The sequence below is a fragment of the Pseudophryne corroboree genome, chromosome 5 (assembly GCF_028390025.1).
Source record: "Pseudophryne corroboree isolate aPseCor3 chromosome 5, aPseCor3.hap2, whole genome shotgun sequence".
Lineage (NCBI taxonomy): Eukaryota > Metazoa > Chordata > Amphibia > Anura > Myobatrachidae > Pseudophryne > Pseudophryne corroboree.
In genome coordinates, this window is record NC_086448.1 from 545,200,567 (window position 1) to 545,225,260 (window position 24,694).

Here is a 24,694-nt window from a genome sequence, read left to right on the forward strand (position 1 = left end):
ATAGAGGGGCGATATTCAAATGCCCCCGTTATCGCGCTGATCGTGCCCATTGCAGTCGGGCTTAGGTGCACAAAGCATCTTAACCCAACTAAAGTAATAGGTGCGATCATAAAAAGACCCAAACAGGTCTCTTTACGCGCTTTTCAGCTTGCTACCCCCGGGGGCAGCAAGCTGAAATTAACTTGTCGCGCCCGTTGGCAGCAACATTAGAATACTGCCATCAGGCGTGATCGCAGACCGGAGGGGGGGAACATTTGAATCCGGCCCCATATATCAGCTTACTGCAACACGTGTTGGCCCTTGCAGTCTTTAGCTATTAACCTTCCTGATAATATTCCTTTGTTAAGTACCCATAGGTATTGAATGCGTCAGTGTGCCCTCTCTCTGTTGTGCTTGATTCTTGTTAGTAGTAAAGGTGAATGTATTTATATTGTGCTCCACAGTGCTACTGTTTTCATGTCCTCACTGACCATTGGGGACATTGAGCAAGCCTGTCTCCGCACACCCTTCACAAGGGCCAGGCTTGTAACCCCCACTGCACAATGGTCACACTGTTTGGTTACAGAGTATATAACCCCACTGTATGATTTTGCTCTGCAGGTCTGAAACATGTTTCTGATGACCAGAAGACTCATAAGAACCCAAAGCTACGTGGCCAAGGGGTATCAACCCAGTCTCCTACAAAGAGTCATAGTCCAAGCCCCACCTCCCCCAAATTACCTCCTCAACAGGCCTATCACCCTTTGCTAGAGCTTGAAGGAAAGAAATGGAGAGTGGTAAGAGATCTTTGCCAGATTATGCCATCACTAATTTGTACATTTAAAGGGGGGAATGGGGCGGAGCTGCTGCTTCTGTTGTGCACTTATAATAAAAAATAATAACCTTGGTGTTTCTTTCTTGGGATGTCAGAATAGATTGTTATGTCAACGTTTCACAGAGTATTAGTAAAAGTGAAGATTGAGATCATATTAGAAAAATAATAGTAACCGCCTCATTCAGTCTAGCATTATGGGTCATTCATGCACATTAAGTGGAAGTGATCTCCATGCAACATGAAAGAGGTTAGAGTTATGGTAAATGTATATGTATCATGTATGTATGTGTATGTATATATATATATATATATGTATATACACACACACACACACACACACAATACATCCGGAAAGTATTCACAATGCTTCACTTATTCCATGTTTTTGTTATATTACAGACTTACTCCAAAATGTAAATTATTTTTTCCCTACAAATTCTACACACAATACCCCCATAATGACATGAGAAAAGTTTTTTTTAGATTTTTGCAAATGTATTAAAAATAAAAAAACTAAGAAATCACATGTACATAAGTATTCACAGCCTTTGCCATGAAGTTCAAAATTGAGCTCAGATGCATCCTGTTTCCACTGATCATCCTTGAGATGTTCCAACAGCTTAATTGTGGTAAATTCTGTTGATTGGACATGATTTGGAAAGACACACACTTGTCTATATAAGGTCCCACAGTTGACAGTGCATGTCTGAGCACAAACCAAGCGTGAAGTCAAAGGAATTGTCTGTAGACCTCCGAGACAGGATTGTCTTGAGGCACAAATCTGGGGATGGGTACAGAAAAATATCTGCTGCTTTGAAGGTCCCAATGAGCACAGTGGCCTCTATCATCCGTAAATGGAAGAAGTTCGGAACCACCAGGACTCTTCCCAGAGCTGGTCGGCCGTCTAAACTGAACAATTGGGGGAAAAGGGCCCTAGTCAGGGAGGTGACCAAGAAGCCGATGGTCACTCTGTCAGAGCTACAGCATTCCTCTGTGGAGAGAGGAGAACCTTCCAAAAGGAAAACCATCTCTGCAGCAATCCACCAATCAGGCCTGTATGATAGAGTGGGCAGACGGAAGCCACTCCTTAGTAAAAAGCACATGGCAGCCCGCCTGGAGTTTGCCAAACTGCACCTGAAGGACTCTCAGACCATGAGAAACAAAATTCTCTGGTTCTCTGATTGAACTCTTTGGCGTGAATGCCAGGCGTCATGTTTGGAGGAAACAAGGCACCGCTCATCACCAGGCCAATACCATCCCTACAGTGAAGCATGGTGGTGGCAGCATCATGCTGTGGGGATATTTTTCAGCAGCAGGAACTGGGAGACTAGTCAGGATGGAGGGAAAGATGAATGCCGCAATGTACAGCGACATCGTGGATGAAAACCTGCTCCAGAGCGATCTTGACCTCAGACTGGGGCGACGGTTCATCTTTCAGCAGGGCAACGACCCTAAGCACACAGCCAAGATATTAAAGGAGTGGCTTTAGGACAACTCTGTGAATGTCATTGAGTGGCCCAGCCAGAGCCCAGACTTGAATACGATTGAACATCTCTGGGGAGATTTGAAAATAGCTGTGCACCGACGCTTCCCATCCTACCGCATGGTGCTTGAGAGGTGCTGCAAAGAGGAATGGACGAAACTGCCCAAAGATAGGTGTGCCTATGTGGCATCATATTCAGGTGCATCAACAAAGTATTGAGCAAAGGCTGTGAAAACTTATGAACACGTGATTTCTTAGTTTTTATTTTTAATAAATTAGCAAAAATCTCAAAAAAAGTTTTTCACGTTGTCATTTTGGGGTATTGTGTGTAGAATTTTGAAAGAATTTTGAAAGAAAAAAATGAATTTATTCCATTTTGGAATAAGCTTTAACATAACAAAATGTGGAAAAAGTGAAGCGCTGTGAATACTTTCCGGATGCACTATATATATATATATATATATATATATATATATATATATATATAAAATATATCTCTTATACATCATTCCGACCGTCAGCATGCTATCAGCAGCATCCGACAGATTTTGGTAAGTATTTTGACTAGAGATGTGCACCGGACATTTTTCAGGTTTTGGTTCTGGATTCGGTTCCGCAGCCGTGTTTTGGATTCGGACGCGTTTTGGCAAAACCTCCCTTAAAAATTTTTGTCGGATTCGGGTGTGTTTTGGATTCGGGTGGTTTTTTTTTCTTTCAAAAAACCCTCAAAAACAGCTTAAATCATAGAATTTGGGGGTAATTTTGATCCCATAGTATTATTAACCTCAATAACCATAATTTGCACTAATTTCCAGTCTATTCTGAACACTTCACACCTCACAATATTATTTTTAGTCCTAAAATTTGCACCGAGGTCGCTGGATGACTAAGCTAAGTGACCCAAGTGGCCGGCACAAACACCTGGCCCATCTAGGAGTAGCACTGCAGTGCCAGACAGGATGGCACTTAAAAAAATTGGCCTCAAACATCACATGATGCAAAGATAAATAAAATAAAATAAAAAAGAGGTGCAAGATGGAATTGTCCTTGGGCCCTCCCACCCACCCTTATGTTGTATAAACAGGACACTGTTAAACACTTTAACAAACCCATCATTTCAGCGACAGGGTCTGCCACACGACTGTGGCTGAAATGACTGGTTGGTTTGGGCCCCCACCAAAAAGAAGCAATCAATCTCTCCTTGCACAAACTGGCTCTACAGAGGCAAGATGTCCACCTCCTCCTCATCGCTCGATTCCTCACCCCTTTCACTGTGTACATCCCCCTCCTCACAGAGTATTAATTCGTCCCCACTGAAATCCACCATCACAGGTCCCTGTGTACTTTCTGGAGGCAATTGCTGGTAAATGTCTCCACGGAGGAATTGATTATAATTCATTTTGATGAACATCATCTTCTCCACATTTTCTGGAAGTAACCTCCTATGCCGATCGCTGACAAGGTTACCGGCAGCACTAAACACTCTTTCGGAGTACACACTGGAGGATGGGGCAACTTAGGTAAAATAAAGCCAGTTTGTGCAAGGGCCTCCAAATTGCCAGTATACGTACGGACTGTCTGACATGCCTACTTGGATGCTGTCACTCATATAATCCTCCACTATTCTTTCAATGGTGACAGAATCATATGCAGTGACAGTAGACGACATGTCAGTAATCGTTGGCAGGTACTTCAGTCCGGACCAGATGTCAGCTATCGCTCCTGACTGTCCTGCATCACCGCCAGCGGGTGGTTTTGGAAATGTTATCCTTTTCCTGGCAGCTCCAGTGGCGGGAGAAAATGAAGGAGGAGCTGTTGGCGGGTCACGTTCCGCTTGACTTGACAATTGTCTCACCAGCAGGTCTTTGAACATGTGCAGACTTGTGTCTGCCGGAAAGAGAGATACAACGTAGGCTTTAAACCTAGGATCGAGCACGGTGGCCAAAATGTAGTGCTCTGATTTCAACAGACTGACCACCCGTGAATCCTGGTTAAGCGAATGAAGTGCTCCATCCACAAGTCCCACATGCCTAGCGGAATCGCTCCGTTTTAGCTCCTCCTTCGATCTCCAGCTGCTTCTGCAAAAGCCTGATGAGGGGAATGACCTGACTCAGGCTGGCAGTGTCTGAACTGACTTCACGTGTGGCAAGTTCAAAGGGTTGCAGAACCTTGCACAACGTTGAAATCATTCTCCACTGCGCTTGAGTCAGGTGCATTCCCCCTCCTTTGCCTATATCGTAGGCAGATGTATAGGCTTGAATGGCCTTTTGCTGCTCCTCCATCCTCTGAAGCATATAGAGGGTTGAATTCCACCTCGTTACCACCTCTTGCTTCAGCTGATGGCAGAGCATTTTCAGGAGTGTTTGCTGGTGCTCTAGTCTTTGGCATGCGGTGGCTGAATGCCGAAAGTGGCTGGCAATTCTTCGGGCCACCGACAGCATCTCTTGCACGCCCCTGTCGTTTTTTTAAAAAAATTCTGCACCACCAAATTCATTGTATGTGCAAAACATGGGACGTGCTGGAATTTGCCCACATGTAATGCACGCACACAATATTGGTGGCGTTGTCCGATGTCACAAATCCCCAGGAGAGTCCAATTGGGGTAAGCCAATCTGCGATGATGTTCCTCAGTTTCTGTAAGAGGTTGTCAGCTGTGTGCCTCTTATGGAAAGCGGTGATACAAAGCGTAGCCTGCCTAGGAACGAGTTGGCGTTTGCGAGATGCTGCTACTGGTGCCGCTGCTGCTGTTGTTGCTGCGGGAGGCAATACATCTACCCAGTGGGCTGTCACAGTCATATAGTCCTTAGTCTGCCCTGCACCACTTGTCCACATGGCCGTGGTTAAGTGGACATTGGGTACAACTGCATTATTTAGGACACTGGTGACTCTTTTTCTGACGTCTGTGTACATTCTCGGTATCGCCTGCCTAGAGAAGTGGAACCTAGATGGTATTTGGTACCGGGGACACACTACCTCCAGCAATTCTCTAAGTCCCTGTGAACTAACGGCGGATACCGGACGCACGTCTAACACCAACATAGTTGTCAAGGACTGAGTTATCCGCTTTGCAACAGGATGACTGCTGTGATATTTCATCTTCCTCGCAAAGGACTGTTGGACAGTCAATTGCTTACTGGAAGTAGTACAAGTGGTCTTCCGACTTCCCCTCTGGGATGAACTTGTCAATGACTTCTGATGAATGCACTCCAGGTGACGTATAAGGGAGGATGTTCCTAGGTGGTTAACGTCCTTACCCATACTTATTACAGCTTGATAAAGGCAACACACGGCTTGACACCAGTTGTCCGCATTTCTGTTGAAATAATTCCACACCGAAGAGGTGATTGTTTTGGTATTTTGACCAGGCATGTCAATGGCCTTATTCATCCCACAGACAACAGGTGTCTCCCCGGGTGCCTGACTAAAACAAACCACCTCTCCATCAGAATCCTCCTGGTCAATTTCCTCCTCAGCGCCAGCAACACCCATATCCTCATCCTGGTGTACTTCAACAGTGACACCTTCAATTTGAATATCAGGAACTGGACTGTGGATGCTCCTTCCAGCACTTGCAGGGGGCATGCAAATGGTGGAAGGAGCCACCTCTTCCCGTCCAGTGTTGGGAGGGTCAGGCATCGCAACCAACACAATTGGACTCTCCTTGGGGATTTGTGATTTAGAAGAACGCACAGTTCTTTGCTGTGCTTTTGCCAGCTTAACTCTTTTCATTTTTCTAGCGGGAGGATGAGTGCTTCCATCCTCATGTGACGCTGACCCACTAGTCATGAGGAACATAGGAGAGGGCCTTAGCCGTTCCTTGCCACTCCGTGTCATAAATGGCATATTGGCAAGTTTACGCTTCTCCTCAGACGCTTTTAATTTAGATTTTTGGGTCATTTTACTGAACGTTTTTTTTTTTTGGATTTTACATGCTCTCTACTATGACATTGGGCATCGGCCTTGGCAGACGACGTTGATGGCATTTCATTGTCTCTGCCATGACTAGTGGCAGCAGCTTCAGCACTAGGTGGAAGTGGATCTTGATCTTTCCCTATTTTACCCTCCACGTTTTTGTTCTCCATTTTTAATGTGTGGAATTATATGCCACTAATATATCTGGAATTAGACGGCAGTAATGTCTGGAATTAGATACCACTAGATAGATACCAGATAGCACTGTGACTGGAATGATGATGACCTATGCACAGTGACAGGACACCACCACAGCACCCTACAGCAGCAAGAAGCAGCACAAGACACTGGACTTTTAGTCACCACAATGCAGCACTGATAATAATGAGCACAGATACACCGTGCACTGTTCAGGATAATAGAACTGAGTGACACTGGGCAGCGAGAACAGCACTGGACTACTGTACTGTACTACCATATACTGGTCAGTGGTCACCACAATGCAGCAATGATAATATAATGAGCACAGATACACTGTGCACTGTTCAGGATAATAGAACTGAGACTGGGCAGCAAAATACAGCACTGGACTACTGTACTGTACTACCATATACTGGTCAGTGGTCACCACAATGCAGCAATGATAATATAATGACCACAGATACTGAGCACTATTCAGGATAATAGAACTGACACTGGGCAGCAAAATACAGCACTGGACTACTGTACTGTACTACCATATACTGGTCAGTGGTCACCACAATGCAGCAATGATAATATAGTGAGCACAGATACTGAGCACTATTCAGGATAATAGAACTGACACTGGGCAGCAAAATACAGCACTGGACTACTGTACTGTAATACCATATGCTGGTCTCCCTCCACAATGCAGCACTGATACTGAAAACAGATATTGAGCTGAGATTTGCTGATATTGGGCTATTCGGGCAGAGAACGTGGCCACGTCCTCTATCTCGACAATGCACGAGTGAAAATGGCGGGGACGTGCGGCTCTTTATATGGAATCCGAATCTCGCGAGAATCCGACAGCGGGATGATGACGTTTTCCCCCGTTCGGGTTTTGCGTGTAAGGCAGGAAGAACCGAGGCTGCCTCGGACCCGTGTAAACCACGTGAAGTTCGGGGGGTTCGGATCTCGATGAACCGAACCCGCTCATCTCTAATTTTAACCCATCATTTTTTTATATACAGATGTGCGCGGACTCCTGTGTATTGTTTCCTATTCATCATTGTGTTTTGTTTTTGGTAAAACCACCCTTATGTGTTTTGGTTCGGATTTTGGTTCAGTTTAAAATCAATAATATATATTGAATAAACAATAAAACAGCTAAAATCATGTAATTTTTGCAATCCAAAATTCAGATTTAAAACCCGAATTGCAAACCGCGGGAAGATTTGAACCAGGACTCGGTTTGGATCGGAATCTCCTCAGGGGATCCGGTCTGGGTTTTAGTTCAAACTTGGATCCACAAAATTTGGATGGATTTGGATTTCTGAAGAACCGGACCGGATATCTCTAATTTGGAATAGTACACAGCAAATTAATGCTGTATAGGAATAAAGCAAGGGATAGGATAGTTTATATGTTGCTGCTCACAAATTATAATTTCTAATCTGCTTTGTCAAACGGGTCTACTACGTTTGTATGGCGGTTGGGATCTCGGTGCCCAGCATAACGGCGCCGGGATCCCGACCGCCGGAATGCTGGCAGTGGGGCGAGGCTCGCTGCGATCCCCACACTGTGGGCATGGTGGTGCGTATTCTCCCTCCTAGGGTGTCGTGGATACCACAAGAGGTAAATAATTTTCGGTATCCCGGCGGTCTTTATCCCGGCGCTGGTGTGCTGAGCGACGGGATTCCAACAGCCGGGATATTGAGTGCCACCCTTATTAGACAGGTCAAACATCTGAAATTGCTCAGTTTATGGTGTTCTAGGTTTTGGAAAGTGACCCTGTAATCTATAAGGCTGAAGTGTTACAGGTGCAGATAGCACACTACTCCTTATATGGACAAATGTTTTTTTTTTTTAGATTACACAAAAGTTCCCCTGATTACTGCTAAACTGTAATCTTATCCATGATATCTTTCTAATTTTAGGAGTACCAGGAAGGAGTAGACAGCTTACTGATTGCTGAAACTGAGCTGAAACAAGTGGCTTACATTTTCAAGTGCAAGAAAACGACACTACAAATCAAAGGGAAAATAAATTCCATAATAATAGGTAAGGGTGCATAACTGCAGTGACAAGAACATGTTATGTTAGCAGATGCTGGAAACGCTCATTTCCCGGAGTCCAGCTTTCTAATAGAGATGAGATGTGCTTACCATAAAAATCATCCTCACTAAAGGGCCTAGTTATTAAGCCGTTCTGCCCTGGAAATCATGCACAAAGAGCAGTTTCCACAGGATTGCCACTACATCAGGGGTTCTCAAACTCTGTCCTCAGGACCCCACACAGTGCATGTTTTGCAGGTAACCCAGCAGGTGCACAGGTGTACTAATTACTCAGACACATTTTAAAAGGTCCACAGGTGGAGCTAATTATTTCACTTGCAATTCTGTGAGGAGACCTGCAAAACATGCACTGTGTGGGGTCCTGAGGACCGAGTTTGAGAACCTGTGCACTACATTAACCATGGTAAAAGCTCCAGGAGTCCAAAAAATGATCCAGTTAGATCCATCCATCCCCTCCAGTTCTCACAGCGTGTACAGAACGTGAAGTGTAAACGTTTGCTGGTACTATTAGTGGTGAAAGTGTAGGTGTTGTGCTTCATAGGGAAAGCAGTTTATCGGAGCAGCTGTACCAGCTAGGGGGCAATAAAACGTGTTCCAGAATTGCAGCGAAATGCAATGATAAGGAACGATAGGTTGGTGGTATTTATCATTTTTTGATAAATAGGCCCCTAATATTTACTAACAGTTTCTTATATCACTATGGGCTATACACATGGAGCTATGTGTGCTTCATTTCTAAGCAATCCAGTCATATTGATCAGAATTTAAGCACACGTCTGTACGTGTGTACCCCCTTAAGTCTACAATAAGATTTCTCATAATTTTTCACATACCCCCTCATTTCAATGTCAGCAACACTCGGTGTGATTTTATTGCCTGGGCACATCTGGTCCTGTTTCATAGTGTAGAGTTGCACGTATTTAAATGATTTGCACATCAGGCCAAGGCTGTCTTAACTGCATTGTAGAAGATGGGCAATGCAATGCACTGGGGCCCCTACAAACCCATTCATGGGCTAAATAAAAAAATAAAAATCGTAACTCTCTCCACATGCTTCCATGCAGTGATTGGCTGTCAGCTCTCTGATTGCTGGATAGCTCCAGCCATCCACCAATCAGCATGCTGACAGCCATTCACTGTCTGGCTGCAGGCTGGGAGGCAGGTATTGAATGCTGCCTGACTGCTCTCTGTGTAATTTACAGTCAGAGTGATCTGGTAGCATTCTCTACCTGCCTCCCAAAGAAGCTCTGGAGACACCAGCCTGGGGGAGCAAGATGCGATAGTCATGTTGTAGTGGGTGTGACCAGCATTATAGTTTGAGGGGATGTGTTTGATTTGATAGGTGGAGCTTGGAAGAACAAAGGCTATAAAAGGTCCATATTCAGTTACTAGGGATAAGCAGTTGCAATGTTTAGACGCGCTCATCCCCAAAAGGTACAGGTCTAGCAACACCACAGATTTTTCTACACATTTCTTGGGTGAGAGGAAAAATCTGCAGCATTAGTGACTGCTGGAGTGCAGGAGAAATGGTTGGAACGTTGGCACCTTACGCCTATACCAGTTTGTATTGCTTTGGTGTGTAAAACCATGTGCTTTCTGTGTTGGTATTCTAGTCACTTACCTGTGAATAATTCTGGGTTTTTTGGTGTTGCTTTTCAGACAACTGCACAAAGCTTGGGCTGGTGTTTGATGATGTTGTGGGCATTGTAGAAGTTATTAATTCTAAAGATGTTCAGATACAGGTAAGACAAAAACACAATGTTTTTTTTGCTGGCACGTCAAGAGTGATGTCAGTACATACTGTACATATAAAAAAATAGCATGGCTGGTCCCAGTAGTCCTGAACCATATAGATCGGGCCCTGCACAGATCCCCCTATAGCTCCCGCAATGGTGAACCACTCAAAGCAAGTGAGGGCATAAGTGCAATATAAAAACAAAAGTGGACATAGGCTCTGTATTCCACAGCTTGGGCCTAAACCCCATCGGTTATGGTGGGGTACTCATGCATTGGGGCTGACTGGGGATATCGCCAGTCCCCAGCCGGATCAGTCCAACCATGGCATTATGTTAATTATTCAGTGTTGTAGGTGCACCCTAATCATTGGTGCTCCATATTCACCTAATGGTAGTGTTGGCCCCGGGTGACCCCAAAATGTGACTTGCCTTACTTCATTGTATAACATTTATGGTACAGAAGGACGGATTTTGAGTCAGCTGCTGTGACTGCTTGCATCTTGTTCCGTAATTGAGTTTGCAACTTTAAGCTAGTGCTAGTGTGAGTATTTCTCTGTTGTAGAGCCGTGCGTCTTTATACGGAAGCACCTTCGTCATTTGCACCAATCCCAATGTACACAATTATGTGTCTGAGGCCCTCATTCTGTATGGATTGCAGGAGCGATAATCAGGAAACTGCACATGTGTGGGCCACGTTCTGCACATGTGCAGAGCAGGTCCTGCGATCACAGGCAGAGGCATTCGGGGGGAAGGATGGGGGTGGGAGTGGCTGTTGTTGCCAGAAACGTGGTCATCTAGCTCCCGTTTTCTGGGAGTGGTGAGGCAAAGGACTGCATCAAGATGACCAGCCTGAGCAAGCTGAGGCTTACTCAGCTTGCCGTCGCAGATGACCATCGCGAACGATGGCTGCAATGTTTGATCCCAGACTGCGACTCCAGTCACAGTGCTGCGATCGCAAATGCAGCACGGTGGTGTGTAACACCTCCTACTACATTTGCATTGCTAAGGATCACATTTGCAAAGCTGCTGTGAGTAGCTTTGCAAATGCGATCCATACTGAAGCCCTGAGTTTGAAATCACTCCTGCAACACGCCCGTGACGCTCCCATAACTCGTCCATAAGAATGACTATCTCCGTTCATCTGCATAGCCACCTACCAGTCACCACCCAGTACATTCAAGGGTCCATGCAGCTCAGCTGGCCTGGGACACTGTGAGTACATACTGTGGGATGCATGCGCTGCTTGACTCTTCAGGATTTAGATGCATGTACAGTTGCAAAACATCGCCATCTACAAGAACATCGGCATTGTGTCTGACTCAGAATCAGAGTGCTTCTCCATCGCCACATTACCGTCCAGTATAACCTGTCATCGTGTCTGACTCAGAATCGGTCCCAGAGTGCCTAGCTATCGCCACTTTGCCGTCTGTATGCACGATGACATGCTATACTAAAGACAAGGTTGCAGGTGCACAATTAAAACACTACCAATTGATTAATAATAATCATTGCAATACAATTGTGCATTTTGAGCGAGTTTCTTCGCATAGTTATGGCCATAAATGACGGCTTGCCCATGCGGGGTGCACTCCAGGATTCCTCCCCTGTATAGCATGTCATCATGTCTGACTCAGAATCAGTCCCAGAGTGCCTCGCCATCTTCACTTTGCCGTTCAGTAAAGCACATACTGTAGATGTCTGTGGTTTTTTTTCAAAATCCTTTTAAACGAGGCCCTATTTCTGCTGCTCCTAAGGTCATAGGGAAAGTGCCAACCATTTCAATTAACAAGACTGATGGCTGTCACATCTACCTGAGTGAGAGTTCCATAGACTGTGAGATCGTAAGTGCCAAATCATCAGAAATGAACATCCTCGTCCCCCACAATGGAGACTACGTAAGATCTTTGTATATTCTATTATGGTACATTTACAGTATGTACAGCTGCTTTTATTCCTCATGGAGTGCTATACAGATCTAAATTCTAGCTGTATGAGAAACTACTTAACAAAAATCCTGATGTTGTTTTTCCTATTTGATCCAAAACAAGTGCATTCATGTCATTTTATTATTCAGTAAACTGATGTGGGAGATAGCAGAGACTTTTGTAGCCACTGTTAGGCTGGGTTCACACTTATCTCGACACTATTTGCCATATCGGAACGACAAATCGTGATGATCGTCTTATGTGTACCCATGATTCACGCTCCCGTGGGTCGCATGCAACATCTTCTGTTTAGCTGTGCTACATGGCCAACTGGAAGATATTGTGTGTGACCAGGTAGAGTGTAATGAAGGGCGGAACAAGATGTCGTTCCATCATTCATTACATTGCTTAGTGTGTACTGGCAATCTGGCATGGTGTGAAGCGAAGGGAAATTGCCCCAACCATTGGCCCGATTGCCAATCGTCTAATTGTGTACCCTGCCTTAGGGCCATATTCAATACCTGTCGGATCCTTTCCGATGGAGAGGATCCGACAGGTCATTATTCAATACGAGCGTCCAAATCCGACTGTCAGATTTGGCGGCTCCCAACAACTGTACCTGGGGAGGGTGGGGAGGCAGACGGCACTCAAACGAACCCCGTGCTGTCACATCCAGCGGGTGAGTCCTCCCTGCCGCTGTCTCCTTCCCTGCAGCTGTCTCCGTCCCTGCTGCTGTTTCCACTCCTCATCTCAGAAACAGGTCAGCTTGCAGCCGCTCCTCGACGTGCCCCACTCCCCCGTCTCATCTCCCCGGTTCCGACAATGTCAATCCAACTTTTAAAAAAAGTCGGATTGACATTGTTGGAACCTGGGCCAAAACCTGTCGGATTTGGCCGCGGAACACGTGGATCCGCGGCTAATCCGACAATCCACCTGGTTTCCGACAAGTTGGGAATTCCCAACTTGTCGGAAAAAATGGCCCTTTGAATAGGTTGGAACTCCTTTCCGCCAAGAAGGCAGTTTCCGACAGGTATTGAATACACCCCTTAGTTGCAATACTGCATGTAACTACATACTACAAGAACATCTAGTGCTGAGAGATATCCATGGGTAATCTCAGATATAAATGTCCATACATGCACTGCACGCAGTATTCTGTAGGGGGAGCCAGGAGACCAGAAAGCAGAATAAATGTGTTTCAGATATCCTCATGGAAAATTGCATATACAAGTATTTGTGTGTAATATACATATAGATCTGAGCATAACTGAGTATTGATGAGGTTTTAGTACTGCCAGTAGATGAAAGTGTCACACACACAATCATGATCGCCAAGTGGATCAATCCAATTTTCACATTTATCAGATGCAATCAATGTTATTTGTTTTTACTCTAGCCAAGTAACTTCTGTATTGTTTTTCTTTTCTTGGGACAAATAGGTTATATTGGAAAAAATATGTATTTATCATAATTTTAGTATACCAAGAAAAATTGGTGGTTATTTTTGCCCAATCATTTTCACATTAATATAATCTAAAGTATAGGATGCTTCATAAACTTATTACACTCATAAGCGCACATGAGCAAATGGAGAAGCCCAGCCATACCATAGGGGATTTTGAGCTGTATCTCAGACGTTTTGCAGTTTGTAATACTAGTAATAGCTTTTTATGTGTCTGCTACATAGAGAAAGCAATGGTGGAGAAGTCTCTGCCAGCTGCACAGTCTGTGAAGGGTCTACTACGGGATCCCGGCGCCGGTATAATGAGCGCCGGGATCCCAACAGCCGGCATATCAAATGCCTCCCGTCTGTGAACTCAGTGTGATTTATAGCTCTGTGCTGCAGCAACAACTACCTGCTAGATGTAATGCAGTTCATGATGTTGGCACTCATACAGTCACATTCTCTAAATGTACGTGTTTTACTGTGAGTTTATGTGTCTTCTCTCCATTGATTTTGTCTTTCTGCAGAAAGAATTCCCTGTTCCTGAGCAGTTCAAGACGTCATGGGATGGCTCCAAGCTGGTCACTGAACCCTCTGAGATGATGGGCTGATCTAATACTGTCATTGTATACATGTATCAGCCTCAGCAGATGATACGTAAAGCTGCATTACACTTGTGGCACACTGCATGTAACCTTAGTATGAGTACGCAGAACAGAAATCACTTTATATCACTCTAGTGGGCATTTAATAAAGCATCAGAGGAAACAATTCATAATACATAGGAAATGTATGTATATAGTTTTTATATTACTTCTTGCAGTCTTTTCAAATAACAGGGCAAGCTGTCTTACTGTACTGTCACAGTGCAGGGATTATGCTACAACAGACATCACTCATCTGTTCTATTGTGGCTTATTCCACTATCAAATTGGTATGTCTTTTCTCTTTCTCTAGATCTTTCCGGTATCACATTGCTGTGTAGTACAGCATCTTTCCAGAGGCTCATGTAATAACACAGAATTACGGTTCTCACTGAACTCATAATCAAAACCTGTGGCACATAGCAAGCTTCCCTTCACTGTCTAGCAAACACTAAGGGGTTATTACTAAATGGTGCTTTATACCCACTTATGTTTAGTGGCTTTGCCACTAAATTTAAGCAGTATTTTTATTTTTTTGTTAAAGGCAATAGACTCCCTGAGTTTTGTGTACCTCTAAATCTTATAAGCACTGCATTTTCTGGATGGAAAAACGTTACGTGACATTAAGTTTAGTAATAACGCTCCATTCTCCATCTATTTAAAAGCACATGTTCATTTAAGCTCCGTACACTCTGGACGATATAAACGATAATGATCTTTTTTAAAAGATCTATCGTTCATATCGTCCAGTGTGTATGGATGAATGATGCGTGCACCCACGGGTCGTTCTTGTTCATCCATGAGCTACCGAACATTCAGCTCAGTGTTAACTATATCTTTGAGCTGAATGTTTGGGGAGTGTGGGGGATGATGTCACTGAACAATATCGTACACCGTACACGATATCGTACATCGATATCGTTCAGTGTGTATGCACCGGCGATCTCCCATATAGCGCTAATTGCTAACTAGCTGAAATCACCCACTGTGTACCCGGCTTTACTGTACGGCTGACTTTGTGCAAGAAGTCATTTATATATTTTATTCATATCTCACAGTTAATATTAAAATAGTTTGCAAATATTGTTATTCATTATTCTGATGTCTTATGGTAGAACAACATTTAAATATATAATGCATATATAAACTCTGCAACATTAAGGGCATCGTAATGCATTAAAATAAAGGGGTAATGTTTCTTACCTAACACAGGAAAAGATTCAACTATAACACTACATGCAGCATATTCTGAATGACTGTTGTCTGATTGGGGAAACAACTGAATTTCAGGTATTGTTGCGTAACGCCACCCCTTAATTAAATGTATTGCAAAGTTCAGCAACAATGTTCCACAAAGTAATGAACAGTATTTGTGGCCGTCTAACAATGTCTATTATAATCAATAGGAAAAGGAGCTTGATGTTATACAGCACGTTAATGGAAATCTGTATCTCACAAGTAGATTGGTTACGAACAATTTCAAAATATAATTATTTTATTCACTAGTGGTTCAAAACAAAAATGTATTAATAATGATTTGAAATCATCTTAGTGTGGAGTTTCCTTTAACATCATATTATTAAACTTTTGGGCTCATAATGAAAATTGGTATCTGAAAATATATTTCATGCCGTACACTGATGTTATAGGCACAACAAGAATCTGTGGGCAGTGGGTGGTGTGTAATGTACACAAGATAGTCACAATTTCCAGAGCAAGCTGAGTTTTTATTCTATATATTTAATTATACAGTCTTCTAATAATCACAGTAAGTACAGAGCAGCTTCAAAATAATGCACATGCCAAGCAATAGATATAATATGCACTATGTAAAACATCACAAACAATGTAGTTACTGAGGTTGTTTTAGATATTAGTATTTATGAAGCAATATTTTATTAGATCCTCAGATTAGTGGCGCTGATACGTAAGAACTGCAGTATAAAAGGTAATAATTATTTCAACCAATAAAAACATCAGTTTCGAGGTTGTCTTTTGTTAAGCTATTCCTTGACCTCTAGTTGAGGTGTGTAATGAGGTATTGGATTTCCCGTCACTTAGAGTTGTCCATGCAGAGAACTGCACTGATTATCTGTTAGCACCTTATGTTACTCATTATGAGACCTTACTTTTAAATCTACTTTTTAATGGGAGCTCCAGTGTTGTAGGACTACTAAGGCTAGGGCTGCAACAATTATAATGGTGCCCACACACGGTGCGATTATCGCATGCGGTTTTAACTTTTTAGTTCATATCGCATTGCGTCTAGTTCAAATTGCAAGGTGTTTATGTGCCCTTGCGATGCGATGCGCGCTCCCGCGTAGTCCATATTGCAAGGTAAAATAATATGTGCAGTCAGGTATTTTTGTACTACATTGTATACATTACATATTGTAGTGTAGTCAAAATCGGGTGTAGTTCAAATTGCATGTAGTTCAAATAGCAAACCCCACTTAGATCAAATCACATAGCACACATTATATAGGCTGAAATCGCACCCAGCACAGATAGCACCACATGTGGGCACCATAAGACTTAAGGAACATCACTGCCTGCTTGTCTGCAGTTATTCCATATCTCACTATTTATTTAGAGGAGGCTGCGCTTTATAAATAACCTAAATGCTGGCAAAGGTATTTCTATAATCGTGCTTTACTACATAACCTTACTCACTATATTTCTTGCTATGTTTGGCTTTCTTTTCCTTTATTTACAGTAGTCACAAAGAATGCAAAAATCTATAGCATTGTACTATGATAAAGCCAGGGGTGTTATAATTACATTTCCTATCTGCATTCCATTTAGTGTGACCTGCCTTTTTATTATAGAGGGCTGAAATTAGAAAAAACACTGTGTTACTGTCTGTGGCAGTTTTTAAGAATAAGCACCAAGGCCACTCTTATAAATCAAATAATTTTCTACAAATGTCATAAAACTGTGAGCAATCAACAATACTTATTTAACTTTACTACACAACAAAGTTGTGCTCAGTTACAATGGATTATACCAGATGTCCGTTTATTGCACTGTGGGGGTCATTCAGACCCGGCCGCATTAACGGCCATACACACTGTGGTTGCATCCCCGATGGATCCCCAATCTGATTGACAATGGCGGGTACTGCGGGGGCGGAGTTACGGCATTGGAGGGCGGCAGCGTTTTTGGGGCAGCCGCTCTTATAAAAAAATGGCCGCTGACAGCACAGTCAGGGGTCAACTTTAGTTCCGATGCGTCTACAATTAGGGGGGCCCCGAGTATATGCAGAGATGAACGCAGATCTGGCTGCGTATGCAGCAATCTGCGTTCATCTCTGAATAACCCCCTGTATCCTTACATAATCATTCATTTTTTTATCCTTAATTTAAAACAGCTACTTGCACGGAGAAATAACTATAAACTATAGAAAATAGAGAAATAACTGATCCATGACCTTTCATTGCCAATGGTAAAGGTCTTATTCCTAAACTGAACCTTGTTTCCCCCCCAATATATAACTTTTAAACGAGAGGTTCACCTTCAGACAACTTTATCTTCTAACTAGTGTCGGGTACTTTCTTGGCACTTTGATTGATAACAGAACTGCTATATAAGTGCAATTGTTTGCTATACCCAGACCTCCGTTTTATCTGTTGTAAACTAAATACTGGAAGATAAACCCATCCAACGGTATACAGTATGTTCCATTGAATGGTTTAAAATCAACTTGGACAATCTTATTAGGTGATGTACAGGGTATTGTCATGTGTGTGTACAGTGAAGACGTGGTTGTCATATAATGTAACACAAATATATGGTATCTTGTCTTAGAGTGCAGTAATAGCATTTTGGAAATAGATACATATTTTTTGATCCCTTGTTAGTTTCACATTTAAATAAGGATTTGAATTTCTGTAGTCCCTAAACACTTGAATTACTAAAACAGAGAACTAGAACTTATTTGTAGTGTTGTGAAGTATTTATTATAGTGTACTATGTCACTGATGCTAAATGAGCAGGACCCAACAATTTCCCATTTGATGAATATCCTATATAATAAAAGGCTAACTGCTCCTCACCTCTGTTATGTGCACAGATGGCCACTGGAGGCCGCCACACAGACCAAAGGAAAATGATCATGCAGAGAGATGTTACAGCCTGCTGCTAATTATGTGAAAACACTGATCTGACTGTTTCACACTCGCTGAATATGGAGAGAGAGAGAGAGTAGGGGTAGGGAAAGGTTTTTGGTGTGGTAGTTGCCATTTATAACAACCTTTCATATTCAAAATTTACTGGATTTTCTATCCTTTTGTTTGATTTCCACTTACGCCTACATTAATCTAACACTGCTCCTCACCTCTGTGGTGCCGGTGGCAGCCACTGGAGGGACGAGGAACCCCCTTCCCCTATGTACACTGCACCCTCACCATATACTGCCCCTGTATACACACTGCACCCTCATATCCCTCCATATACTGCCCCCTATATACAGGGCACTTTCCTCCTCCATATACTGCTCCCACCAGATACCGCATACTCTGCACCCCCTCCTCCATACACTATGCTGCAACCACAGCTTACTTGCCATCCTGGGACTCGGCAACAAGTAGCAGCAATAAACAGGAAACGGATGTAGGAACCACCAGACGGTCCCGCTTCGCTCAGAGCAGAGGCACTGGGTATATGTGTGGCCACTTACCGGCGGGGGGGGGGGTTTGAATCAGTGTGGCAGGAAAGAGTGAGACCTTATGTGAGGTGAGCAGTGCGGTGACCGGGAGGAGGAGCGTGTCGGCGCTGGGGCTGCAGATGATTCGGCAGATAATCAGTTCAACTGTCTTATATATGCTGCGCGCCGGTGGAGGGGCTTGGTCCTGTGCTTGCCCCACCCACACCCTGCACAGGCTATTCCCAGACCCTTCCGTCCAACTGCTGGTGGCTACTGGTGTCTTCCAGACTGGGCAAGAGCTGCGTGGGGACTGGTGAGCTTACATGTGCCAGTACTGGTGTATACAGTGCAGCATTATAGCCTGCCCACTACAGATATACAGCATCTATATATATATATATAAAAGTCTAACACTACACCCTCAGCATGACAGAGCCCCAGCTCCCAGCAGCAGGACTTCCAGAAACCTGGCAGCTCCTGTGTGAGTAGCGACTCCCCACCCATATAGCCCATTTCTGGTGGCCGTCATTTTGATGGGCTTTTTACTAGTATTGTTATAATTTCAGTATATTGGTAATTAGCATTGCTAATTTGGGAAAATATTTCTGAGGTCTAGCTTTTATAGCCAAAGTGTATTTTTCAGTCAATACAGTCTGCCTTCCCATGCCAAGGGAAACGCTGTTTAAATGCTACACTACATTTGCATTGATATGTTTGCGCACATAGTGGAAGAACAAAGAGTGAGACAGTTGGGATGCATCACTCATCTCTGGCCCTGGTTCATCCAGTGGAGTACAGACTGCTGTAGGACTTAGTAGCTGTGGGTCCATTCAATGGCAGTAGTTTAGAGACTGATTTTACCTATTGGTGCATATGGTGAATGTTTCACAAAAAGGAAAAAAACTATTTACTGTGGCTCCTCTCCTGTCGTTGTTTGGTGGTTCCGTACTTTAATACATACTAGTCATCATTTAGCAGCTTTGTGTTTGTATGTGTGTCCTCAGTCACACTCGTTCTTTATATTAGTAGACAGAGATGCTGAAATTGAGCCCAGCCGTTTATAGTTTTTACATAGGTCTGCATTACATTGATCTGGATGAGAATTATTCAAGATATCCATGACCAACGCAATATAGTTTCAGTTTAGTTTTAAGAGGAAGGCATATGCAGAGGAGCTATTGTCACACACAGCAGTCACCCATTGTCACACACACACAGTTGTCACCCATTGTCACACACACACACAGCAGTCACCCGTTGTCACATACACACACAGCAGTCACACACAGTAGTCACCCATTGTCACACACAGCAGTCACCCATTGTCACACACACACACACACACACACTAGTAACCCATTGTCACACACACACACACAGCAGTCCCCCGTTGTCACACCCACAGCAGTCATCCATTGTCACACACAGTAGTCACACACTGGCACTCACACACACACACACAGTAGTCACCCATTGTCATACATAGCAGTCACCATTTGTCTCTCACACACAAACACACACACAACCCATACCAGTACTCTCACCTAGCGCCATCTCACAGCCTTTGCGCAGATGGTAGTTATGGCCTTTCTTCCCCTCCCTGCCCCTCATGATCTCCACCTCGCAGGCAATGTAAGTACAATGAATGTGACTGAGCTCAGGGAAGCAGGACTGTTCTGGCCATGTTTGAGGAATGAAAAGCAGAGGTCAGGGGAGTAGAGCCGTAGTGACTCTTCTCTTCCCATGTCATGCCCATTCCCCAATGTCATGCCCACCATCTGTAACTATGTAAGAAAATGTGCTCCCAGCAGTCGCTAGCTTCCAGACCACTTGTTCCACAGGCTCAGCCGCTCAATAGAACTTTGCTGCACTCGTGTCTTTTCTTGAATTGGAAATGATCCCTGTGATTTCAGCTAAAGATACCCAAAGGTTCCTGCCTACAGTCAAGTTACTGTATGTATGGACTAATAATACGTAGCAAGTTAAATAATGTTTCTTATCAATGAACATCAATATCTGCTTTTATCGACTCTTGTCAGTGATAAGACTGTCTTTGTATTATTCAGCAGTTTATATATAAACAGAAAAAGAAAAAAACAGAAAAAGAAAAAAAACAGCACTCACGTTTTGATGAAAGAACAGCTGTTTCAACCACAACACAGTGGTTTTCTTCAGAAAACCACTGTGTTGTGGTTGAAACAGGTGTCGGGCTGCAGCTGACATACAGTCTTCTATGGATTTGTAAGAATAAAAAGAACCTCCCTTTTTTCATCAAAACGTGAGTGTTTTTTTCTTTTTCTGTGTGCTGGAAAAAGTGAGTGCCTACATTTAATCCCTTCTGAACCCTGCACCACCAACCTCATAACCTCATTTTCATTACAGTGTGCTGTGTTGTATGTATATATATATATATATATATATATATATATATATATAAAATAAAGCTTTATAGCCTGGGGGAAAAAACCCAGCTTTTCCAATCTTTCCATGTGTAGGGTGCGTTTTACTTAGCTAGTTTGTTATACTTTTTTCTCCTTCATCCACTAGGGGCCACTGGAGTGTAGTTACAATGGGGAGATAGTAGGTGGTATTGGTAGCTGGCACTTTAAAAATTCTCACACTGTGGCTAGCTCCTCCCCTACTATCTCCCCTCCAAGCCAGTCTTAGTTAAGTGCCCGAGGTAGCTGGTTCACTTGGGTTTAGCTGAAGAATTTTCTTCTTTTTTCTTTATTATTTTATTTTTCTTACACACACTCACAGACTGGCAGCTCTGCCACTGCCAGTCTGCACCGTGGGAGCTGCCGGCGGGGTCCCATCGCAGCTGCGTGCGGCTAGGGATGGGCCCCGGCTGAGGGAGACACTGAGCTCTCCTGAGTTGGCGGACACCGCTGCGTGCGGCGCGTGTCGCGGCCACTCCATCCAGCAGAAGATTCCGGCAGCATGGCAGCGGTGAGTATCAAAAAATGGTCGGACACCGCTGCGTGCGGCTTGTGTCGGGACCACCCCACCACAGAAGATTCCGGCTGGACGCCGCTGCGTGCGGCGTGTGTCGGGGCCGATCCACCAAGAACACAGTGGTGAGTGAAGTATACTTTATTTGTGGTGGCTATGTATGTTTTTAGAGCAATGCACTGTTTATTGTTGTACAACCCACTCCAGAAGGGCTCTCTGGGGCTGTAATGTACTTTATTGTATCCTTACCTGTCCTCCTCATGGAGAAACAGACAGGATGATTGGGGGAGGCTGAGTATGTGTTTATACAACCCTGACTGAAAAACGGGTGTGTGTCATTCTGATAACCCTCTGCTCCCCCAGCTCCCCGCACCCCCCGCACAGATCCCCACTCAGCGCGACTCACAGAGCCGGCACAGGGATCCCGCTCGAGCGCAAAGCAATGTTTAAATTTGGCGCCTTGTACGGAGGGGGCGGAGCTAAGTCCCGCTCTGTAGAGCGAGCTCAGCGCTCCCTGCTCCCAGGCGGCGACTCGCGCTCTGTTCAGCGCAACACTCCCCGGCGGCGGCTAGCAGATACAGGGCTCTACTAGCGCTGTATAGCGGGCTCAGCGCTCAGCGCTCCCCGGCGGTGACTCGCAGGCCCAGCGGAGGGTACAGCTCGCTTCCCGCTTAGTTTTGCAATAAGGCGCCATAGCCGGGGGGCGGAGCTAACTCCCGCTCTGTACAGCGGGCTCAGCATTCTCCGCTCCCCGGCCACTGTTATAGTGTAATAGGCATTTATGTGAGTTTAATGCACATGGTGCTGAGGAGAATGTGATATAGTCAGAGTGGCTCAGCACTAATCCAGTTATCCACTATATAGATTTTATCGCATAGCCCAGAGGAGTTTCACTCTGGCGGCCATTTCCTCCATGCACAGACCTGGCTTCATATTTGCAGTGTCTCCTATAGCCCAGTGGGCTAATCTTGCATACTCAGAGACAAATACAAATAAAGTCCCAGGTATATTAACAGTTAACCTGCTTTACTCAGCGGGCTCCCAGGTCTCCCCGTCGCTAGGCAACAGCTCTGGGATTTGTAACTTTTCGATACTTCAGGCTGCTGAAATATAGATACATTCCTCCTGCAGTAGAGTCCTCTACCCAGCATTTTCCTACTTGCAAATCAGGGAACCTGCTCTATTACAGTAGCTGGGACTCAGCTCAATAATAATTAAAAGGATCTACTGTGCAGTATTTATTTACCTACGGTGTGTGTGTATATATACATATATAGTTATGTTTGTGCATGTATATATATAGATATATATATTTAAGTGCGTGTAGGTATGTATATAGATAAATCCATAAAATACCAGATATAGGGGATAAAAGCCTATGGCCACACCACCCTGAACACGCCCGATCTCGTCTGATCTCGGAAACTAAGCAGGGTCAGGCCCGGTTAGTACTTGGATGGGAGACCGCCTGGGAATACCAGGTGCTGTAGGCTACTTCCGCAATGTTTTCTAATAACAACATCTTGCACATAACATTTTCCCCCATCTTTCTCACAGGCTGGTCACCATTTTGAAAAGCCAGCGGAACCTCAGAGAAACATCTGGTGCACCTTAATTAGCGGTACACTAAATACAGGGCGGGGTGTTGCCTTCCCTTTATTATTCCTTGTTGTCACTAGTTACTAATGCTATTTGTAATTGTGGAATGCGTGTAAGGCATAAGACAAATAGCGCTGCGGCTCAGTACGCTAGTAGCGGGTATCTGAACAGGGGTTTGAATCCAAACAAAACTTTAAGGAGAACTCCTATAGCCTAGGGCTAAGACTCCTGTCCCACAGCGCAGCGTTGCTGGTTCAGGTCTCCGCTGCTCCAGAAAGTTTATTTTAATCGTATCGGTCACTACACATTATAGTGCACACCTTACGTAGGGCTCTGTTTATTTAACCCACCTTTTCTCCTTTCGTTTGTCTCTCCTGGGATAGTCGAAGAATTCCCTCTTAGGTGTGAAGTATGCGGCGGAGCCATCTGCTTCGCCCTCCACGCACCTGCACACCCCTGTTTGATCAATGATGCAGGTAATGTCACTATTAACCAGACAATAACTCATCAGGTAAGCCCTTGGACTTTGGTTTCCAAGGTCACAGGATCAAATCACAGCGGGACCAAACACACCTTTCCAAAAAGAAACTTTGCTAACATTCCATGCATTACTGATGTCTGTTTTCTGTGGATCTGAACCAGTGTCTCAGAATATACAGGTACATAATACAGCAGTTCATCTGATACTGCAGGTAAAGGAGGAGGACACGTCAAGTCCATCAGGGTTCCACGCCATTGACGAAAATGACAGCGACTGGTTCAGTTTCGGATGAGCTGGGCAGGCTCCGGTAGGCGGCCGACAGACACCCGAATACACAATATCAGGTATCAAACAAGGTTTGTTTTCCTATCTTTTCCCCGCAGATGGCAGGAGATGGTATCAGAACCTCTCTAGGGTATACACCTCGGTGTATCGCCGGTCCATCAAGCCGCCGTTTTCCTGAGGCAACCTTGCTCAGGGATCCATCGACATATGCGGCAGCATGGTTCTACCGTATCCGGAGCAGGTAGGTTGGGGAACAATTGTCCTCTAGGTTACAGGATGCTTCGCATCAGGATCAATTGATACTTTGATACAGGTCAGAATCACGATTCTGCTTTATGTTCCTTGGAGGTCTCCATGTCTACAGACTCGGACCCTGCATCTTCGCTTGGGCTGTCTTAACCCGACGACCTCTGGGGCTGCGACAGTGACAAGTAAACATGAAATCCTACGGGGCAGATGGTTCTGGGGAAGGAACTTTCTGCAGGATTTCTTGAACCAATGGAGGTAGGTCCACTT

The 24,694-nt window shown here is 44.3% G+C and overlaps 1 protein-coding gene and 1 non-coding gene across 4 annotated transcripts in view; both read left to right on the plus strand.

Annotated features, from left to right (window-relative positions):
- The window catches only part of CAP2 (cyclase associated actin cytoskeleton regulatory protein 2), a 335,178-nt gene extending 313,889 nt beyond the window's left edge, over positions 1 to 21,289 (plus strand). For all 3 annotated transcript variants that reach the window (XM_063923215.1, XM_063923216.1, XM_063923214.1), the window contains 5 exons: positions 601 to 776; positions 8,330 to 8,453; positions 10,127 to 10,209; positions 11,958 to 12,098; positions 14,100 to 21,289. In XM_063923215.1, coding sequence (XP_063779285.1) covers positions 601 to 776; positions 8,330 to 8,453; positions 10,127 to 10,209; positions 11,958 to 12,098; positions 14,100 to 14,183 — 608 coding nt within the window. In that variant the 3' untranslated portion in view covers positions 14,184 to 21,289. The remainder of the gene's footprint in view (positions 1 to 600; positions 777 to 8,329; positions 8,454 to 10,126; positions 10,210 to 11,957; positions 12,099 to 14,099) is intronic.
- A 1,898-nt stretch (positions 21,290 to 23,187) lies between these two features.
- LOC134929876 (5S ribosomal RNA) lies at positions 23,188 to 23,306 on the plus strand. Its single transcript, XR_010178644.1, has one exon. It is a non-coding gene; the product is annotated as a 5S ribosomal RNA (ribosomal RNA).
- The last annotated feature ends 1,388 nt before the right edge of the window (positions 23,307 to 24,694 follow it).